Source organism: Mesocricetus auratus, unplaced genomic scaffold (assembly GCF_017639785.1).
Source record: "Mesocricetus auratus isolate SY011 unplaced genomic scaffold, BCM_Maur_2.0 Super-Scaffold_2245, whole genome shotgun sequence".
In the NCBI taxonomy this organism is placed as follows: domain Eukaryota; kingdom Metazoa; phylum Chordata; class Mammalia; order Rodentia; family Cricetidae; genus Mesocricetus; species Mesocricetus auratus.
In genome coordinates, this window is record NW_024429180.1 from 3,159,857 (window position 1) to 3,183,177 (window position 23,321).

Consider the following 23,321-nt stretch of genomic DNA (forward strand, 5'->3'; position numbering starts at 1 on the left):
CCAGGGAGGGCGTGTCTGTCAGACTCCCGGGGACGTGGTGCCTTCCTGTGCACCCTGTTACCCGTGCAACAAGCTTCCAGAAAGCAGCATAATGGCCAGGGCCCTGCACTTAGGGAAAGGTGGTTGCTATGGAAGCTACCTTTTGTTCTGCCATGCGAAGCAGCCTGCCACGTCAGCATGGCCTAGCCCCACGCCTCTTTACTGAGACAGTCTGTCCTGCTCACCCAGCAGCACTTGGACGGAACCCTCACAGTAACTGGTGACCGTTTCTGGATTGGATTTCCCCATTCTATCACGGAAAACGGTGCACACGGGGGAAGGGTGCCCCCGCCTGCAGACATGGTTATCAGTGGCCTGGATGGGAGCCTTGATCCCTTGCTAGGGTTTCCTCTATCTGTTCTTCAGAAAGCACAGTTGATTCCTGTTACTGAAGACAGACACGGGTGCTGGACCGATGGCTCAGTGGTTAAGAGCATTAGCCGCTGCTCTCACAGAGGACCTGGGTTCAGTTCCCAGCATCCATGTGACAGCCCACAACCATCTGTAACTGCAGGGGACACCATGCAGTCTTGGTGCCTTCTGTGGGTACCTGGCGTGCATCTGGTACACATCCATACGTGGAGGCAAAGGCTCATAAAAATAAAAATAAAGGGGAGCTGGAGGGACGGGTCAGAGGTTAAGAGCACTGGCTGCTCTTCCAAAGGTCCTGAGTTCAATTCCCAGCAACCACATGGTGGCTCACAATCATCTGTGATGAGATCTGGTGCCCTCTTCCGGTGTGCAAGCATACATGTAGGCAGAGCATTGTATACATAATAAATAAACCTTTAAAAAAATAAAAATAAAGAACAGAGGCAGGAGCGGTGGCTCAGTGGTTAAGAGCGCCTGTTGCTCTGTCCGAGGACCTGGGTTCGGATCCCACATCAGAAGGCTCACAACCACCCATAACTATGGCAGACTTTATGCTCTTTGGCCTCCACGGGCACCCACACATGTGACACACGCATAAATACATATAGAATTTTTTAAAAAGCCCAATCTTTTGGACAGGATAATCATTGAGTTATAAAGTCCCTGCGGACAGTGAGTTAGCCTCAGTGCACGCTGCTCTCAAGGAAAACATGAGGCCGGATTCCTGAAAAACTTGAGACATCATCACGAACCGACTGGTTTTTCCTGTGTGGCTGTATTTAAGGGTGTGCTGCTTAAGACACAGACCTGGTTCACCCACACGGAACTCACCGCCAAACAAAGCCCATGTAGCACGTGTATTCTCTCTATAACACTACGCTTAGGGACAAAGGCAGCACTTCAGCATCATGTGTGTGTGGGAGCAATTCAGAGGACAGCGAGGACACCAAAGGCAGCATAAGCATTTGAAAACCGTGGCACTATGTGGGCCATGGGAATGGGAAGGGTCCTTGTGAACAACGCGACCGCAGAAAGGGAAGGCAGAACTTCCACCTGCTTGGCCGCAGGTGATGAGAACAATCAGATTTTCCCTGTCCTGGGTGCAGGTGGTGAGGACAATCAGATTTTCCCTGTCCTGGGTGCAGGTGATGAGGATAATCAGATTTTCCCTGTCCTGGGTGCAGGTGATGAGGACAATCAGATTTTCCCTGTCCTGGGTGCAGGTGATGAGGACAATCAGATTTTCCCTGTCCTGGGTGCGTCTACAAAGGATGCTGAAGGCACACAGTATTGGTCTGGGGATAAATTTCAGTGACCGGGCAAGTCTGAAATGAGACTATCAGAGCAGTGGAGAAGAAGCTCTAAGTTCTTAGGGGACTTAAATCCGGGCTTCTCAACTCTTTTCCATCCTGATGACAGAAACACGGCCGGGTAAGGGTTCAGGTTTTCCTTCGGCATCAGGGTTAACACGCACCCCGGAGGTCTCTTCCCGGTCACTTATGGAGGCCCTCCTCTAACACAATGGCTGCCCGAGTACAGAATACACTTGCTCCCGAGCGTTCCCCTCTCTGCGAATTACCTGAGGCCGAAGGGGAATCTGCAGCAGTTTTAGGGTGCGTCCTAACACTAGCGAGGCATGAAGTCACGTGTCCCCACTCTACAGGGCACCCAGGGCAGCAGCGAAAACAACACGGACATCTTTGACTGCGCCTGTGCGCCGCCTGCAACTTCTCCTCAACCAGATCACCGCGTGATTCCCGCGGGGCTCTCAAGGGGCGTCGAGGGAACTTACACTGTACAATGTGCGAGATCAGGAGAGCGGCGCTGGTGTCGTTGCACGTCAGCCTGCCTTGGGCCAAGTCCTGCTTCACCTGCAGAGCAAACAGGTACCTGGAAAGGTCAACAGAGAAGGGGGGTCACGCAAAGGGGACTGGGGAGTCGGCATAAAGAGGCAGCATCCTCTGGCAATCTGAACACTCAGCGAGAAACTAAAGAAAGGTACAACTGGGTAGAGAGAAAGCCGACAGAGACTGAACCTAGTGAAGGGAACAGGCGAGCTTGGAATGGCTAGCTTTTCACAGACGCGAGCCCTCGTAAATACATTGTTTCAGAAGCAGCAGTCTTCCAAAGCCAACCCTGTGACAACTTGACCACAACAGGAATGATTGAAACAAACTGAAACATACTGAATTCTAATGAGGAATTAAGGAAAATTCATGATTCCACTGACTGTGGGTTGGTAAAGAGCAAAAGGTTTTAATATATCACACTCCATGATCTATTCAAAGAACTCCTTGTCCAAAAAAACTGGTCATTGGCCGGTGCCGTTAATGGCACAAGAGTTATGGAAGTAACCAACCAGAGTTGATCTGAAGCCTGCTTCACAGGAGGGAGCTCATGCCTGGCACTGTAAACCTGGTCAAAATCCTATGGCCCAGGGAATCATAGGTCCTAGAAGGGAAGCTACTTCTGTCGTCTGACCAGATGGACATGTCATAAGAATACTTTCTAGATATTTATGCTTATACCCATAGAACCCCTCAGCCTTGGCCAGAGACGTCTTTTTTTTTTTTTTTTTTTTTTTTTGGTGGGCAGCAGCAACACGGAAGAGATTCACGGCTGGTCAAAATGATGACTGAGTGGCCACTGTGTGCTCACCCTAAACGGGACATCCTTCCCACACCAAGACTCAGGGAACGCCACAGAAGAGGGCGTCAAACAAGAGCCAGAGGATGGGGAGCGGAGCTGTGAAATGCTGAGCTTTGGACGTGGCAAGGCTTCTGCATTAAGAAACTGTGCACTCACTGCAACTACTGCTACCCATGGTAGGCCAAGCCGGCCAGTCCAGCCAGCATCTCAGTTGGCAGCACCAACCGGATTCAGTGACTTAACAAAAATAGAAAAAGAAAAAAAAAACAACCAAAACCCCCAAGAGGACATGAGATGGGAAGGGGATACATCAGTGGGCACGGCGGTCTGTGTGTGTGTGTGTGTGTGTGTGTGTGTGTGTGTGTGTGTGTGTTAGACACTATCAAGACACATTGGGCAGGCGTATGAGATTATCAAAGAACACATGAAAGACACTCTAAAAATAACAGCACACACAAACAGGTGTCGGCTGAAGGCAAAGGACCATGGGCGTCGCCACCTGTGTAGCTCAGGATGAGCATGGAATGCAAGCAGACCTCGGAGTTTTACTTCACAGGGCCAGAGAGACCCTCTCTGGACAGGACAGAAACCCTCTCTCAATAACCTCTAAAGAAATCCACGCCGGCAAGGATTGTCCGTTGGCACAAAAATCATTAGGAAGCTTCATGTTCCGGAAGCGCCTGAAGAGACATTATTTATTTCCCAATGGAAAGATCAGAGTGTGACCTCCTCGTTCTAATGTACAATCTTCTCATTGTTATGAAGCTTCTAACATATCATTCAGAATAGATTCTGGTAAAAGAATAAAGTGTTTGGCTGTACCTGCAGAGCCTTTAGAACAAATTTCCAGCTCTTAAGAATACACGAGTTTGGAAGAATAAGCGAAACACACCAGAAGGAAGCAATGTGACAAGCCTAGGAGGCACGGAATTTTGTTGTGCAAAGCCAGCATCCCGAGGAAGCCTAAAGAACTGTGCTGGACTGACAGAGGCCCAGGACGAGTGACCACTGGCATAGCAACTCACCAAGTGTGAGTCCTACTTCCTTTGTTTATTTATTTGTTTATTTTTTGAGACAGGGCCTTATTATGTAGTCTCAGATGGCCTGGAAGTCACTATGTAGACCAGTGTGGCTTTGAACTCACAGACATCTGCCTGCCTCTGTCTCCTAAGTGCTGAGATTAAAGGCATGCGCCACCAACAACCGGCCCCAATGAGTCTCAATTTGGAAAACATAGACATAAGGAACAGTCAGGGGAAAGTTGAGAAATTTGAGTTCGGCAAGGGTAACCTGTAACGTGAGAAGTACATGCATATGTATAAATAAACCAGAGAGGGTGTCATACTTCTGTGATACACAAGAGAGATGAATGACTCCTACGGTCTCACTCCTGACCAAATGTTACAGCTTCCTATAGTGCAGTTACTACTTCGTCAAACGAAAGACGGCTTTACTATATTTCTGTGGGGTTGGAGTGGAGCCTTGGGTCTCACACATGCTAGGTGTGGTGGCTTGGATGACAATGTCCTGCATGGGCTCAGATGTTTGACTGCCTGGCCACCACCAGGTCTCGGTGCTACTGGGGAGGCTTAGGAGGTGTGGCCTTGTGGTGACGTGTGTCCCTTGGGGCCTGGCTTTGAGAGTCTGAAGACTACTGACATTTCAACTTCACCATTTTGGCTTCCTGCCTGTGCTTGAAGACGTGAGCCTGCTGTTCAGACACCACCTGACGCCAGCAGCCTGGGCTCGGCCATCATGGCCGCTAAGAGTCAGGAACCGTAAACTGTTTTCTCTTATGTTACCTCGGCCGTGGCGCTGTATCATAGCAACAGAAAAGCGGCCAACCCACAAGGCTGGCTCTCTGCTGGCTCAACTACACGCCGGTTAATTCTAACAGAAGAAGAAGACTGTTAACAGTATCAAACACATGGATTTCCCTAAGAACTCGGAGAGATACAGAGGTGAGTCCACCAGGCTCGCCATGGCGACGATGGATTGTTCTAAACCCATAGTCACATGGATGGAGAACCCTGATTAAACTCTGTGTGTGTGTGTGTGTGAGAGAGAGAGAGAGAGAGAGAGAGACAGACAGACAGACAGACAGACTCTCATCCATACACACAAAACAAACAAACAGGAATGCCCCAAATCATGCCAATACGGAGAGGGACTTGGGGTGCTGGACCGATGGAGTAGGGGGGAGGTAAGAGGGCCAAGATGGGAGCAGTCGGAATGCGTTTTATACACAAGCACGAAACTGTCAAAGAACAGATTTATCAGACAGATTGATAATCCATGGGGAGGGAATAACTGACATTTCAAAAATTGGTAACGTAAAAAATTACAGCCATAGCCGGGCGTTGGTGGCGCACGCCTTTAATCCCAGCACTCAGGAGGCAGAGGCAGGCGGATCTCTGTGAGTTTGAGGCCAGCCTGGTCTACAGAGTGAGTTCCAGGACAGCCTCCAAAACAATACAGAGAAACCCTGTCTCGAAAAACCAAAAAAAAAAAAAAAAAAATTACAGCCAGGCCTTTGGAGCGCCTTAAATCCCAGCACTCAGGAGGCAGAGGCAGGCGGATCTCTGTGAGTTCAAGGCCAGCCTGGTCTACAGAGTGAGTTCCAGGACAGGCTCCAAAGCTACACACAGAGGAAACCCTGGCTTGAAAAACAAACAAACAAACAAACAAATAAAACAGCAACAAAAACAAAAAAACCCAAAACTAAAACAAAAAAAATCCAACCAATCTTCTTTAAATTGTTTAAGACATTTCATTGTTAACAACTAAAAATGCAAAAAATGAAACATGAAAGAATCCAAAAAAGGTGGTCACTGCACAGGTAGAAAATAAAATCCCCGACACTGGGAACCGGCAGCTGACAACAGGAACCTGGCCAAGTTCCTTCCTGAACCTGTGTCCTGTCCTGACTGCTCTACCTGCTATCCTGCCTCTCGCAAGGAAATCAAAGGGAGGAGGCTGGGGGCCAGCACAGGGGCTGGTGGTGGGGGAAGCAGGGGCTCCGGGGGAAGGGTTGGCCTCATCTCTCTGGGCCAGGCAGTGGTGACCGCTCCCTCCCTGAACCCAGTACTTCACAGAGCTACTGGCCTTAATTCTGACCCACACTGTAGCTAACTTTCAAACAGCTAGAAGGGTTTTACATTTTAAAAGCACTGCACTTTGAATAATTTATCAATTCAAACACCAGGTCCTGTGTCTGCAGAGAGGTGTTTTGGGACATATTTCTGGCCAGAGTCTAAGAGGCTTTGTGGGTGTTGGGTGCCAACCCCAAGAGGGTTGAGTGACAACAGAGGGCCCTGGAGGCGTGCACACATATGTGGTTGGGCACACGTGTTTCTGAAGGCTGTAAGAGCGTCATCTTCTGGCTCTATGCTTAGTCCCTGCTCCCAGGCTGGGGTAACAAGAGAAACAGCTTCCTGGGGCTGACACCATGGTCTCTGCTAACCACAGGAGCTGTAAGTGGAACGTACCGGCTGTTCTTGGCTTTCAGACACTTAGCAACACCTTTGGCGCTATAAATGGAAGCAATTCCAGTCAAGCCCACAGGAGCCGGGGCTAACCCTTACTCAGTAGGCACTAAGTACAGCTAAATGGCGATAACAGTAATACAAAATGCTTCCAAGGGGATGGGCTGTGTCTGGGAGAGCGAGACAGGACCGACGAGTGGACCTTTGGCCTTGCTTCAGGACCTGTCTGTAAAACATCGATGACAGTTTGATCTATTTCTAAATAAGTAAAAATTAATTAATTAAAAAATTAACCACACCGTTTTAGTTTTCCTGCCAGTCAGTGGGAACTTTTACGGGCAATCTAGAGCATAATTCTGGTAGGATCTTTTGGCTGAGAAGAGGAACTGATCCTGCTGAAGACAGACAGACAGACAGACAGACAGACACACACACACACAGAGAAAAGCTTTGCCATGAGAACAGCTGGGGTGGAGGTGGAGAGATGGCTCAGTGCTCAGTGGTTAAGAGTTCTTGCTGCTCTAGAAGAGGCCTTGGGTCCAGGTCCCAGCATCCACAGAGCAGCTCACAACCACCTGTAGATCCAGGGGATGCCATGCCTGCCTCTGGCCTCCGAGGGGACCAGGCACATATGTGCATGCAGACAAAACACTCACATAAAAAATACCTTGTTTAAAAAATACATAGTTTTTCAAGACAGGGTTCTCTGTGTAGCCTTAGCTATCCTGTAGACCAGGCTGACCTTAAAGTTACAGAGATCCGCCTGCCTCTGCCCCCCAAGTGCTGGGATTAAAGGCGTGCACTGGTGCCACCACCCAGCAGGAATTATCTTTAAATGACACACACACACACAAAAAGCTAGGAATTTCTTATTCAATGAGTCCCTGGTTACTGTTTTCAACATGCACCCCTCCCCCCAAAATCAGGTCTTTTCTCTTCTAGAAGCCTGGGTGCCCGGCATCCATACAACTGACTCCACGGTTCAATAATCCCGAATGGAATCCAGCTTCCTGTCGAGCAACAAACTGAGACTTAATCTTCTCTCTATAAAAATGCTATTCCTGGAAGCCCTACTGCATCCTAACCACAAAGCCAGACTAAGTTACATCCTGATAGGAACTTTGCTGTGCCCCGGGCTCCCATCTATCCCCCTTCCCCTGAAAGCTCCGTCACCCTCCTGACCACGCAACACAGTCAAGTGTCTGAAGTCTCCATCACCACCACATTATCTCTGCTTATGCAGGGATTTGAGGGTGTGGGTTCCCAAGGTTTCGAACTGTGCTGAGAACAGTGAACAGAATGGTTTCACAAGAGACCCCTAAAACGGACTCAGGTCATAACAGACAAGAGAGATACATACGACACACACACACACACACACACACACACACGGCACTGACAGGTCATAAGGTCACCTCACTTCATAACCAGTTGTAAAGAAACCAGGCTGCAGGAAAAGCCTGGCGTTTTCCTTCACCTTGTAGGCACAGATGGAAGACACCAGGGTTAAACCCCGCTAAGCGCTGAAGAGATACGGTCAGAAAAACATCACGGAAAGGTTTAGTCGGTTGGGAATTCGAGTTCACTTTTTCCTCTGCGCACACTATAGTGAAAAATGCCCATTTGACAGCCACCAACCTTGTGAGCTCTTCTTGGAGCTGTGTGTGATCAGGCGGGAAGAATTTCACCACGAACCTAACGACGACATGCTTTGGCCCTGGAAAGAACAACAGAAATCATTAAGGTGCACACTGACGAGTGTTTTCAAAGTCACCAAGCAACGAGACTTGCCGAGGAGGCTCGTCACTGCCGTCCCAAGGTTCCCAGGGTCCAGCCGCCAACCAAGCCGTCCAGAATGGCCATGGCTGCTAACTCGCACGCCTTCAGAGTGACAGGAAATCAGCTTTTTAGGAAACGGACTCTGACACAGAGACTCTACACGCACTCAATGGTTCTGCTCTTTCTCTGGAGCTAACAGTTACACTTGGGTTTTTAAACCAGACGCGCTTTGGTTTGTCTTAAACAGAGTCTTAACTATGTGGCTAACCGGGCTTCAAAACTCATGGAGATCTGCCTGCCTCTGACTCCTGAGGGCTGGGACCGAAGGCAAAATGTAGCCACACTTACAGACCAGCTACGATTGTCTGCGGGTAGCCTGTAGGGGAGATCATGAAAACATAAACCGCTCACACAGTTAAGACGACGCGGCCGTCTATGGAGGCAGCCGCTACCACTCCCATCAAATGTGATTCCAGCCCCTGAGCCATGAGGAGGAAATATAAGAGTAGGGGCTCTGCCTGCATCACTGCGGGCCACGGGCCTTTACTGTCTTGTGCGTGTTTCCAGGGAGCTGGGACAAAATCAGGAAGTAGCCGAGGACTGGAGGGAGGCTGTGACGATGGAGAGGTTCAGAATCGAAGCAGAAAGCCAAACAGCTTATAAGGTAGTGATCTGCAGTGTTAAGCGAGACTTCTGATTTTCGGTGGATGCAACAGTCTCAAGGGGGTGGGGAGGCTGCTGTCTGGAATGACAGCAACATCAGGTGAGGGCGATTAACGGCATGACAGCAGTGAGGGGCATTGTGGGTATGTGGGGCATGATGGGAGTGAGGGCATTGTGGGTATGTGGGGCATGATGGGAGTGAGGGCATTGTGGGTATGTGGGGCATGATGGGAGTGAGGGCATTGTGGGTATGTGGGGCATGATGGGAGTGAGGGGCATTATGGGTATGTGGGGCATGATGGGAGTGAGGGCATTATGGGTATGTGGGGCATGATGGGAGTGAGGGCATTATGGGTATGTGGGGCATGATGGGAGTGAGGGCATTATGGGTATGTGGGGCATGACGGAGTGAGGGCATTATGGGTATGTGGGGCATGATGGGAGTGAGGGGCATTATGGGTATGTGGGGCATGACGGAGTAAGAGGCAGGCTGGGGGATTGAACCTAGGGCCTCAGTGTGTGCTTAGCATGTTGTAGACAGCTGAGGTAAAATCCTAGCTCTGTGGAATCCACATTTTATTAGTAGTGCTTACCACAAAAGTAGAAAAGCATGCACTTCTATGTTTTTTTCTAAGCCTTGCAGTAAACACACACAAAATAGGTTTCAGAACATAATTGAGAAAGGACTAAAAATAGCCATGCACTCTCAGGTGAAGACGTTGGCCATGTACAAAGTTATGAAAAGAGGGACAAAGCATGGAGAGGGGGGAGATTGGTTCAACTGTTAAGGGCACTGACTGTTTATGGAGGACCTGGGCTCCAATCCCAGCACCCACAACTAACCGTTCCTAGGGGGAATCTGGTGCCCTCCTCGAGTATTGCATGCACAGATACAGGTGAAACACTCTACACACACACACACATACACACACACACACACACACACACACTTACGTTTTTTTAAAGTTAAACACAGGAATGCTGATGCCAAGTATCTTGAGACATTCCCAACTTAACTCTAAGAATGATGTGGCACCGGCTGTAAGAGTCTAAGGCTAGCCTGGAGCACAGGAGAGGCAGGAGGCGTAGCAGAAGGGCGAGAGAGAGCAGGGACCCTCTCCATGTCAGTCACTGACTGAGCACAGCCACCATGGCGGGATGAGAGAGACAGAGGCCACCGCCGTCTCCACCCTCGGGCGGCTGTTCAGGTCCAAAGGGACACAAAAGCTAGGAAAATTTCTGTTGTCAATGCCAAGCGATGGCCTTGTCACACAGGGCTGGTCACAGCACACAGAGGATACAGTTAACACCCCTGCTCCAGTTGTGACCTCACAGCCAAGGATGCTGTGCCACCGCAAGCGGACCCCTGTGAATCACTACAAGGAAGCGGCAATCCTGCGGATTCATGGAGAGAAGCATGAACATTCCAGGGCCTGAGCTCCCTGTACTGGTCATTCATGGGGGGGGGGTTTCTCTCAGCAGTGTGTCCCCCAATTCCCCCTATGCCCCAGAACAGTAAGAGGGTGTGGCCTCCAATGCTTAGTTGAAATGCCTGGATATCAGCAGCAGCAATAGCATGGCAGGAGGGCCCCACAGACGCTGCTCAGGTTTTTACATCCACGATGCAGGGGGGATTTCTCTTAATCAGAGAAAGCGAGCTAGGGCACGGGGTGAGCGCCAAGGGCAGCCAAAGCCCACGGCTCCGGTCTCATCGACTTGACCCGGGCCACTTGGGACGACTCTAAGAACACAGCTCATCTCAAAGCAGTGAGAAAGATGAGCAGCTGCCCAGGGGCCAGGAGACAGAGTGAAAACTGAGTTTCCTATTGTTTTCAGGGCCTTCTTAATCTCTTCAAATACACAGGCTGGACTCACGCTTGCCCATCGGATACACACACTAACATTCACACATATACCAAACACACTCACACACCACACACACACCATATATAAACATGCCACACACATACCCTCACATACTCCCTGACACACCCTCTACACACATACCCTTACACACACACCCGCACACCAAACACACACCCCCCACACTTACAATTAAGCACATTCTCCTCAGACAAAACCAGCATTCTAATTTCATAGGCTTTGAAGAGGTAGATCAGAAAACCTCAAATCTATTTTATGAATAGAGGGCTCCACCCTTCCCCTGAGAACATGGCAGCGAAACAGAAAACAGCATGGAGACAGGCTCAATTATTCCAAGGCTTAATAGCAAGCATTAGTCATTAGTCACGATGATATTTGACTTTCCAAGTGAGGTATTTATTACCAAAGTATTATGTATGAAAACGGCAGAAGTTACATAGTTTAATAGTCTGTGGGTTGGTGAGTGATGACAAGCTGTCACAGGGGGAAAAAGAATCTGTATCTCTAGTGTTCTGTGTCACAGACACACAGACACCTCACGGGGGTCACCTGGCCTTTGGTGAGCAGGAGGGATATACTTACTTCGAATCTGTTTTGCAATGGGCTTCAGGAGGTCCAGCCACACCTGAGGAGGGAAGAAAATCAAACAGAACACACCTTCAGTGAAAAGTGCAGATTTTTGGGACCATTTTAATCTACTGTAATGAAAAAAAATTTTTGAGAGTTTCAGGTTGTGAACTTGTTTTTCCTCTAGAATATTTTACACTGCCACCCCCTTTGAAACTTTATCATTCCCTGTGTCTGGGCATTTTGCATGCATGCATGTCTGAGCATCACATACATGCAGTACTCCTACAAGCCACAAGAGGGTACTGGATCCCTTAGAACTGGAGTTGTAGATGGTTGTGAACCATCTTGTGGGTGCAGTATACTGAACACAGGCCCTCTGGAAGGGGACCACTGCTCCAGGCCTCTGCTAGCTCCTTCTGCATAATCTGCAGAGTCTGTGTCCAAACTTGACAATTAAAACCTTTCCAAGGGGCTGGAGAGTGGCAGAGGTTAAGAGCACTGGCTGCTCTTCTAGAGGACCTGGGTTCAACCAACACCCATGGGGGCTGCTACTCACAACCTCTAGTAATTCCAGTTCCAGGGGGCCTGACACCCCCTTCTGGCCTCTGTGTGTATTACATGGACGTGGTACACTTGTACACATGTAGGCAAAACAATGATATACATAGGACACGCACATATATAAAACCACCCTTTCTTAAGTTCCCATGAAAGCTAACAGGCGGACAGCGCTGCTGAGCAGGCTCAGGGCAATGCAAAAACAAAGTTAAGAAAACAAAGAGAATTTCGGGGCTGCTAAGCTCTCCAGAGGACCCAAGGACAGTTCCCAGCACCCGTGTCAGGCGGCCCACAACCATCTGTAACCCCAGCTCCGGGGGATCTGATGTTTGGAGCCGCTGTGGGCACCTGCACGCGAGCGCACACACCCACGCGCAAACACACACCTGCACAGATGAGACAGTAAACACAAATATTCTTAAAAGCTAAGGCATTTTCTACTCTTATTCGTGCCTTTATCGTATCTCCCCATTCAGAAAATGTTAACGAATGAGTGACTAGTAGTGAATGATCACATGATTACTAGCTGAGCGAAATGTGCACGCCTCTCAGAGGAGTGAAACCCACGCATGGTCACGTACACACAGAACAGTAGGTCCTTGAGAGACAGGAGAGCGGAGTAAGCATTTACACACTACCATACATGTTTCTACCTCTCAAAGCCAGTGGGATTCCTGTAGCCCAGGAGAGAAACCTGAGGCATGCATGGTGCGTTAATGTGTCCCGGGAGCCCCAACCAGAACTCAACGAGGCAGACAGATCTGGGCTCGCCCAACTGCAAGTCCTACTCTTTCTACCCGCACGCTCCCTGCAGAGTCCAAATCAGAGAAAAACAGCTGGCCTTGTCAATAAAACGTTAAGTTAAGCACACGATCCCGTGGTGTGTGTTCTTTTTTTTAAAAGCTCTCCTTGAACTGCTGGTCAGTTGAAGGGGTTCTCGCTGCGTGCAGGGTGGAAACAAGGCTAAAAGTCTCACGGTAAAAGGAGAGGTTAGAAGTTGACGAGTTATTTACAACGAGAAAATTTCAAAGGCAAAGAAGAAAATGCTGACGTCAGGGAAAGATTTGTGCTGGAAATGCAAATCAAAAAATAGTGAAACGCCATCTCCAACGACTAGATAGATACAACACATGTGCTAATTGTGTGTGGGGGCGTGCATTCGTACTCATGTGTGTGGGTGTGTCTCTGTATGCCTCTGTGTCTCTGCGTGTCAGTGTGTCTCTGTGTGTACGTGCATGATCTTGCATGTGTCCTTGTGTGTTCACGTGTCTCTGTGGATGCCTGTATCTCTCTGTGTGTGTGTCTGTGTCCCTGTGTGTGCATGTGTTTTTCTGTGTGTGCTTGTGTGCCTCTGTGTGTGTGCATGCCTGTGCGTGTGCATGTTTGTGCATGCCCTGTGTGTGTCTGTGCATGCCCGTGTGTGCCTATGTCTGTGCATGCCTGTGCGGGTGCATGTCTGTGCATGGCCTGCGTGTATATGTCTGTGTATGCAGGCCCATGCATGCCCGTGCGTACCTATGTCTGTGCATGCCCGTGCGTACCTATGTCTGTGCATGCCCGTGCGTGTGTATGTCTGTGCATGCCCTGCGTGTATATGTCTGTGCATGCCCGTGCGTGTGTATGTCTGTGCATGCCTGTGCGTGTGTATGTCTTTGCATGCCCTGCGTGTATATGTCTGTGCATGGCTGTGTGCGTGTGTGAGCCCCCTCATGTGTGGCAGCTGATGAGGATGACAAGGGCACAGGCGCCATCACTTTACTCTTGCTGCCGGGTGGTTGCATGGGTACAACTCCACTAGAGCCGTCCATAGTGTTCTGAAGGTGCCCCTTCGACTCTTACTGCATCAAGTCATCCGTGGCTGCGAACCGCGCATTTATGCCTGCAAAAGACGCACAGCTCAAGACTGCTAATTTTAACATTTCTGTGACTGAAATGCTTCTTCTTACAATAAACAAGTAAATGGAATGATTCACGTCTGCACGATGCATTACCAGGCAGGCATTAAGGGTTATGCTCTTGGTTGTCCGTTTATTTGGAACAGCCTCACTCTGTGGGTCTGGCCGGCATTCACTATGCAGCCTCGGATGGGCATGTGAATACAACCGGGCTGTTATCGCGGACGAGGGGCTGAGGGAGAGGAGGGAAGTCCGGCTCCTATTGCATCAGGCAGGCCAGTCACCTTATCTGAAAACCAACGGGATTTGTCGGCAAGCTGCATAGGACAGCTGAAGGAAGAAGAGACAGTGACCAGAATGACACGAAGATTTCCGCTATGGCATCTGGATGTCACTCCTGGGAAAGGACCAGGGACACAAGGACCTAGAGATGCTCCTGGACCATCCAAGAAAGACAGGGCTCGGGAGAGGCTGCCAAGCAATTTCTCATTTGGAATCTGTACTGTGTGGACTCTACACCAGAGGAGATGGTGACACCACATGGGCACCAATGATACCTTTGATACCTGTCTCAAGACACCTGAGCTGCTGTAACAAAATGCCGCAGGCTGGTTGGCTATATTTTGGTATATTTTAGTTTCACCCCCATGAAAGGAGGGGTAAGCAGCCCAGCACACTTGGTCCCTCCCTCCCTCCCTCCCTCCCTCCCTCTCGCTCCATCTCTCTCTGAGACGGAATGTTACCAGGCAGCTTTGTCTGCCCCTGGAACTCAATATGCAGAACCATGCTGGTCTAGAACTCAGAGATCCACTTGAGCCTGCCTCTGCCTCCTGAGTGCTGGGATTAAAGGTGTGCGCCACCACAGACTCCTCTGACCTATTTTAAGTGGACCCTACGCCATCCACAAGGTCTCTGCCCATAGGACCAATCAATCACCTCCCAAAAGCCCTGCCTCGTAATACTCCATTGACGACGCGTGGCTTAGGGTTGAGACACATGGATTCTGCAGACACATAAACACTCATGGAACAGTCAGGGACTAGCAGAGAGGAACCGTCTGGTGAACCAGGCAGTGTTTTCAGGAGGACGGGTCTGACAGCTGGCAAACCAGAGGTGTGTGCCAGCACACATGGGCGTCTGTCAGTCCAGCGGTGGCCTGGAAGTCCAGTGGGCAGTGTGTCTCCCCTCGTGTGCAAAGCCAGGTGCACTAGTTAGCTATAGAAGCTGGGGCGGTGACAGCACACACACCTTTAATCATAGGACCCAGGAGGCAGAGGCAGATGGATCTCCGTGAGTCTAGGGCCACCCTGGCCTACACAAGAGTGAGTCGGTCTAAAACAGGAGTAGAACTCACACCTTTAACCCCAGCCCTAGAGAGGCACAGAAAGGACAGGAGCCCAGTGTCTCAGGGTGCATCCTGAGATTCTCCTCTCCAGCTACGCTGAGGAAGAGACAGCAGTCCGAGGCTTGGTGAGAGCTCGTGGAGCCGGGATCACATTCCAATCTGCGTCGCTTTTCTGACCTCCAGCTTGAAGCCTGGTCCCCAATATCTGTCTATACATCCACAGGGAGGGAACGGAATGGAGACCGCTGTCTAAGTCAGAAAGGACTCGGGTAAAGCTCGCTAGGACAGGCGTGGGACATGCAGGCGACTAGCGCTGGCAGACCCCAGCGGGTGAGAAGAGAGGAGGCCCAGATGCTGGCACAGGCCAGGAAGAAGAGTTAGCGATCTGTCAGAGAGGAAAAAAACATGCCCAAGCCATGTTGATCTTCTCATTTTGCTCTAGATGCTTCACCGGCAATAGGGCTTGAGGGCGTGTGTGATGGGAGCCGTCATTCTGTAAATCGTTTGTTTGTAAATCTGTTGGTTGTTGAATAAAGCACTGTTGGCCAATAGGGAGGCAAGATAGGTGGGACTAAGGAGTCCAGGAGGATTCTGGGAAAAGCAGAGACAATGTAACCTGCCAGAGGAGTAAGAGGTCCAGAACCCTTTTCTCCGGTAAGAGAAATACTTAGATTAACAATTATGGGTTAAATACTTAAGTCAGAGCTAGCCAGTAAGAAACAAGCAAATGGCCAACAGCTTTATAATTAATATAGCCTCCTGTGTGTTATTTGGGGGACTGCAGGGCCTAGGCGGATGGCGGGGAATGCTACATGTGTGTTCCTACTTTTCCTTCTCCTAGTGCATACCTGATATTTGCTATCTTTGTACATACTTTCGCATCAAGCCTAAATCTTTCTCTTTACACTAAAAGGGGAACTGTAGTGAGAGATTCGCCCAGCCGCACCTGTGGCGCTGACCACGCCCGCTCGTGGGTGGTCACTGGTGAGCGTGTGGGATTTGGTCTGGGGTCCCGGACAGGTTCGCTCTGGCTTGGTTCTGGTCGGGTCACGGAGAGCAGCCAGGGTGTGGATCCTTGGAGCTGGGACTTTCGGGTCATCTGTTACTCATGTAAGTGATTTCTCCCCCAAATAAAACTATAACCTATATTTAACCGAGTCCCCAGTATCTTAAGCAGTGCCACTACAAAGGCAGACCCAGGGAGGTGACATGTCTGAGTCTGTGTGTCATTCTGCTTCCCTATGACATCAGAGGACCCCCCAGGCTCAGGGGTGAATGTTCCCCAGTGGTCATAGTGTGAGACAGGGTGAGTTAACCGGGGATCCTCAGCCTGTGTAGCTACACCGAGGACTCGTCACCAAGAGCTCTTGCTGCGGACGCTCACAGAACACGCCCCAGACTTCTGCAAAGGGCAGATCTATCACACGTGCCAGCAACGGAGCTGCCAATTTTACAGAACTGTTTCTAAACAACCCTCCCTCTGTTTTTGGCATTTCTCTAGAGGCATCCAATACACATGACGGTTCGAGCCAAACCGAGCATGTGGTTTTACGGCACACGGGGCTCTGAACACTGGCTCCATGTGGGTTACAATCAGGCTGGAGCTGGGGACCCCTGCAGTGACACCACCTCAAGGCATCAATCATATCCCGGCTGAGCTAACTGGGGGTCAGGGGAGGTACCTGGCCAGCCTAGCAAGCAGCAGTGAGGGAGATGGGCTCACCTACTGCCTTAGTTAGGGTTTCCATTGCTGTGAAGAGACACCATGACCATGGCAGCTGTCATAAAGGAAAACAATTCACTGGGGCTGGCTTACAGCTTAGTTTAGTTCATTATGGTCGTGGCAGGAAGCGTGGAGGTGCGCAGAACGTGAGGTTCTGGGGAAGGAGCCGAGAATCCTACATCTCGATCCGCAGGCAGCAGGAAGTGAACTGCGAGACACTGGGCCTGGCTTGAACATCTGGGAACCTCAAATCCCTCCCCAGTGACATCATTTCCTCCCACAAAGCCAACACCTACTCCAAAGGCCACACCCCCTCGGAGTGCCACTTCCCATAAGCCTATGGGGCTGTTTTCTTTCAGACTGACAATGCCTATGATGTTGGAACCGCGCTTCAGCGAATGGATGAGGCTGGAGAGTAGCACGGAAAATGACGTCCTGGGCGCTCTCCACTGAAGCAACGTAAGCTGGACTCGGTCACCGAATATGTCCCAGGAGCCAACCTGCTCAGCTTCACACTCCCAGTCACCCTGCCGACGACGTCGTGTCTCCAGAGACGGGCACCTGCGACTCTCTGACCGACCTCCCGTTGAGTGGCCCTCTAAGAAATCTGACGTCCCCCTGGGCATGTCTGCAAGCCCACAGGGCTGATGGAGAAACAATGTGATTCCGAGAGGAATGGACCTCTGGCAACCTGTGGGACTCAAGGAGGAACTTGCGGAGTTGAAACTCTTGGCTCGTGGAGAACGGCAGCCCTGTGGCTTTAGTTTATCCAGGCTGGTCAGGACTCGGGTTTTGAAGCAACAAAAGCCACTTCCTCACAGCTTGTTTTTATTTCCAGAGAAGTCTCTCCTGCTTACAGGTGGCTGCCTCCCCACTGTGACCTCCTGTGTTCACATGGTCTCTTCTCGGGACACGGAAGGCAGACCGGATCACGGTCTACACTCATGTCCTCAAATTTAACCGGGTCACCCTTTAAAGACCTCGTCTCCAAATGCAGAGGCTCTGGGTGCAAATTCAGCTCAGGGTGTATATCCGCAGTTCAGTTCAACACGGCTTCCCAGTCTGTCTCTCCCCTGGCTTGCTTATATTTCGGTCAGTTCTCAATTTCTCTCCGAACGTGCTTTGAATATTCTGTGGTAGGAAGTGCTTTCACACTCAAGTGTCAGAGGGGAAGGAGGGCAGGGAGGGGGAGGGGGAGGGAGGGGATGAGAGGGAGGAGAGGTGGGGTGAGGGGAGGCACACCACCACCAGGCGCTATCTTTGTAGGCATCAGGAGCAGCCTGAGCTCTTAGCAAGGGGTCAAGGAAGAGACAACTATTGTACCTGCTGTGCCACTGGGCACTGGATACCCCGTTTAATATTCACAACAGTCACTCTGTACCAGCTTTAGGGGTGTGTGTGCATACCTGCCTGCGTGTGTGCGTGCGTGTGTATGTGTGTGTGCGTGTGTGTGTGTGTGCACGATGTATGTTCAAATGTCTGCCTTTTCTGGAGCATAAACAAAAAAAACAACCTTCCTTCTAAAGCTAATACTTGACACAAGTTCATCTCTCTCCTTGGTCTGTCATCCTGTATCCTGTGCACATGTGAGTGAATGCCCGCGCGCGCGCGCGCGCGCGCACACACACACACACACACACACACTCGCGTGCGTGTGAGGGGAGGGTATGCATCTGTGCACCTGGAGGCCAGAGACCAACGCCCGTCGTCTGCCTCTATCAGGAGCTGCAGAGCCACCCTTGAGTGGGAGGAAAGTAGTCCAGGCCAGGAGAGCCTGCTGGAACATATTAGAGGTAACGGTATCCGGCTCACAGTCAGCCAGGAAGGCACAGACTCGCACCAGCCAGCCTAGAAAACCCCACAGCTTGCTGGGCCTCCAGACAAGAGTCGAGAGGAAGAAGCAGGCTTTAGTAGCTGAGAATAAATACTTTAGTGCAAACTCCAGCATCCCACCTAACCAGCCTAAGGGTCTAAGTCTAAAAGGTGCGAACGGTTTCCAAGTAACTGCATCCTGGAACAAGGCAACAGAACACACCGGAAGAGGAAGGTAAGCCAGCCTCCCACAGCGCAAGCTCACAGCATCTCGCATCCAACTAACAACCAAAGTCACCAGGTACCGAATGCAGGAACAGAAGGAAGGCCCACAGTGAAAATAAAACTCAACCCAAACTAGCCCCAGAACTCAGAGGTACAGAGACACCGGACAAAAATACGGCCACAGTTTCCAGACCTATCTGCTTAAAACTCTGAGATGTAGAGGGAAAACTGTGTTGTGCGAGGTTTAAAACAAAACAACAGAACCTTGATGGATAATCATCAGACGAGACTGAGTCCTCACAGCTCAAGGAAAGCTCCCACAGCTGCTCCACTTTTAACCGGGAAGGCACCAGGCTGGTACATCAGTGCCACTATCTCGAGAAGAAATTCATCGCGCTACCATCATGGTGGCCTGGATGGCTGGATTTCTCAGCTTCACTATCATCTCACAGGGATGCTTTCATACGTCGCGGCCCCGTCACTGCTGGAAATGCCGCTGAGTAGCATCTGTTCACAGCCTTCTCGTGCGCATGTAAACTACTTACCAAAATGGGTCGTGTCCTGGGCTGTGAGCCAATTATTTTAAAAAGTGCTGCATTATGCAAACTGCATTCCTCAACTATTACGGGGTTAACTGAAAAACCCAACTAAACAAAAATAGAAGGAACTGCCATATGTTCACAATGAGCTAACTTCCAGAAAGAAAAACAGAAGAGAAACCTGGAAGTATTGTAAAATGGATGAAAAAGGCCCATAAAACAAGTCAAAAGTCACGGCATGATATGTAAAGACCTATAGATTTTGTTTTTGTTTTTTTGTTTTTCATGACAGGGTTTCTCTGTGCAACAGCCCTGGCTGTCCTGGAACTTTCTCTGTAGACCAGACTGGCCTCCAACTCACAGAGATCTGCCTGCCTCTGCCTCCCGAGAGCTGGGAAAACCTAAGGATTAAAAAAACAAAAACAAAACCTCTGAGTGGGTAACATGGCTCACAGCTATAATTTCCAGCACCAAAAAGGCTGAGATTGCCACGGATTCAAGGCCAGCCTGGGCTACCCAGTGAGCACCCGGTCTACAAAGCAAGACCCTGTTTCAAAAATAACAAATTGTTCGTCTATTTATCTGTTAGTACAAAACTTATTTGCCCTCCACAGTTAACTGTAGAGTGTAATGTGTCTCAAAGCTGAGTGTCAAAATCATCCTAAGGGCTGGGGCTACTTGTCTGTTTTTACATTTCTTTACAACAAGCTCCTCCTCACACCATAAACGAGACAGGGTCTCACTGCATAGCCGGGGCTAGCCTGCAACGCTCCCAGGTGAGCAAAGCTCTCGCCATCAGGGCCTCCTTGAGATGGGAAGGGAACCCAGAACGTTGTGTGAGCGAGACAAGAGTTCTACAATGAACTAGACCCTGAGGCGGGTCCAGACGTGTTGACTGGGTAGCTCTTGAGAGCACAGACTCAGGGATATCCGGCATCACCCTCCTAAGTGCGGAAACAGTGGACAAGCATCTCTGTGCCTAGCCCCGGGACTTGCTCAGATACCCACCCTTGGACTCCTCTCCCTGAGTTGGTGACACAAGGACCTGCGGTCAGTTCCGGTGATGCCCAGCGGCCTGCCGCTCTGAGGACCACACCTGGGAATCACGGCCTCACACACACTTCCAGATCTGGCGTTCGCCGCCGTGTTTGGAGCTATCCAAGTGCAAACGCGTTCAGAACTCAAGCGAGAGTGCAGCGTGTGATAACCAGCTACCCACCCGCCAACAACTTCTAACTTTTCATTCCACAGCCTTTTCTCTCATCAGACACGCCCACCGAGTTTTAAATCCCTCTCATCGGGGGAGGAGCATCCATGCTGGACGGTCTGCACAAAACTGGCATGCAACCCAGGACTGTGATTCGCACCTGGCTCAATTCACTTGACCCTCCTTTCCATCTAGACGAGCACGCAGACTCGCAGACTTACAAAAGTCACCTGTTTAATTTTCATTACCTTTGAGAAAGTCAAAGGTGTCATCTGCACAGCATGGCTATTTTTTATTTAATGTGCTGGGAAGGCTCAGCATGAGGCGGCTCTGCCGTCTTAGAAAATATTGAAGTATGCAATGTTGGCTCGCAGAGGGTCACACCGCCGGGACCCGCCCTGGCACTCTGGGACCACCTGCTGGTGTGAACAGTGCCAGGCGCTGCGGTGCTAGACAAAGATACGCTCCTCCCTTGTGGCTTACCAAATGTCCCGGGTGTCCTTAGCCTTGCGGTACTTTTTAATCTGTAACACCTGGCGTGTTCTCCACGGGGCCCCATCTTGCCCCAGATCCAGCCCCCAGGGAAGAAGCAAGGTGAGGGACTGTGACTAGTCATGAATAAAGGACATCCAGCCAGGGACACCTATGTCATGCCACATGACAGCAGTTTCCCGACATAAAAAACCATCAAAAGCTCACTTGCCACAGGCAACACTTTTCTCCCCAGGGACAAGAAAACGAATGGCAGATGTCAGGCTTTTCCCCCGTGAGTACCCATACCAACGTAAAAGAAATCAGATCGGTTCATCAGGCCAGAACTACGTCACTAAAGACTGGTGGGCTAGCCTTAGGGACTTCGGAGTTATAATCCAAGGACAGAATCCAAGGGAGAGCCGGTGTCTACTATGTGGCAGGTTGGGCTGATTCCCACTGCCAGAGGAATAAATGTGACCCACCAGCCAGCCACCTGGGTTGGATGGAGTGGCTCCTTGACATAATAAGGAGGTCTGGGGACAGGCAGCAAAGGCAGCACTGGACACTGTGCTTGGGCTCAGCAGGCCTGAGGGGGTCGGCCATCAGCGTCACCGTGAAGGGCTGGGGCAGAACGTCTCTGAACTTGCCTGCTGTGGTTCATGGATGGGAGAACACCCCCACCTAGGAGGAATGAACCAAGGAGAGACGGGTAATGGGTGTACCTGGGTCAGATCTGGACCATGGCTGTGGTTGCAGAGCAAATGGGCTAATCTGTGTGTGTGTGTGTGTGTGTGTGTGTGTGTGTGTGTGTGCGTGTGCGAGCACGCAGGTATATTTCTCCCTAAGTGTGTGTGTGCAGGTGGGTTTCCCCGTGTGTGTGTCTGTGTGTGCACGCACCCCCACAGGTGGGCTCCCCTCCATGTATGCATGTGACCATCAGCCGTCAGGGGAACACCTCAGGTATCATTCCTCAGGGCCACAGTCTGCCTTACTTTTGACACCGAGTCTCTCTCTGGCCTGGACCAGGCAAGGCTGGCCAGCGAGCTCTTGGGATCTGCCCATCTTGCCTCTGCAAGTGATGGCCAATGGGAACACGGCACACCCTTTGGTTCCCAGTGGCTGTTTCTGAGCAGCCACGACAGAGGTGGGGACAGCAAGGCCTCCCTCCTCCATCGGACCAGTCAGGTTCTGCTGAGCCCTCCTGGCCCCCATGTCAGGCTCCTGTGTCCACTGTTATCAAAAGTTACCTTTGATCAGCCTCAGACCCATGTTCCAATCAGCCAGCACAGAAGCACACGGTCTTGATACTACTAAGATCAATATCATTCCAGGCAAAGACCCACACTTTTTTTTTTAAAGCTGATAAAAGGACTTCTCTGCTTTACAGAGCAATCCTTCGGGGGACAGAAACCGCCTGGACCAGAGGGCAACAGGAGGCACACTCACCATGGGCATAGCGATCACCTCAGCTACCTGAGAAGGTACAGGACAAGCCTAAGTAAGAGAAGAGCCCAGCTGACTATTTAATAATTTCTACTTGCTTGTTTACAACCCCGAGAAACACATCTTAGACTGCAGAGAGCCTTCGTTTTCCTTTCTAAGAAAAACAACTGGAGGTCTAGTTCTGTGATAGTGTGTCTACCTAGCACGTGCTTGGCCCTGGGTTTGATATGACGTGAGGGGGGGAGACAGTGGGAGGCGTGAGCATTTAAAACAATGAGAATAGAGGCAAAAGGCCAAGCAGGAATTCAAGTAGCCTGAATCTGACACCTTCTCACCCAAGGTCAAAAGCCAGGCAGGTACTCTAGGGGAACAACTGACCGTTCCTCATGTGTCCTACACAGAAAACTAAGCATAGTAAGGTAACCCCAGGATTGGGCAGACGTGAGCGGCTTTCCAAAGGGAGCCTGGCCAAGGTAACATCACAGCTGGGTATCATAGTGATGGCCAAGCCTGTGCTCGTCGCAGTACCACACAGAGCAGCCCAGAGGAAGAAGAAACCCACACATACATCAATGAGGGCACAAGATACAGTGTACATAGTACAGGGACGACACCCAGCATGGAAAAAGGGGACAAAAACTGCTGTATGGATGACCCCG

The 23,321-nt window shown here is 50.4% G+C and overlaps 1 protein-coding gene across 4 annotated transcripts in view; it reads right to left on the reverse strand.

Moving 5' to 3' along the window:
- The window catches only part of Farp1 (FERM, ARH/RhoGEF and pleckstrin domain protein 1), a 228,054-nt gene that overhangs the window by 53,299 nt on the left and 151,434 nt on the right, over nucleotides 1-23,321 (reverse strand). For all 4 annotated transcript variants that reach the window (XM_040744380.1, XM_040744462.1, XM_040744332.1 and 1 more), the window contains exons 4-6: nucleotides 11,454-11,496; nucleotides 8,184-8,262; nucleotides 2,204-2,301 (exon numbers count right to left, since the gene is read on the reverse strand). In XM_040744380.1, the coding sequence (XP_040600314.1) occupies nucleotides 2,204-2,301; nucleotides 8,184-8,262; nucleotides 11,454-11,496 (220 nt within the window). The remainder of the gene's footprint in view (nucleotides 1-2,203; nucleotides 2,302-8,183; nucleotides 8,263-11,453; nucleotides 11,497-23,321) is intronic.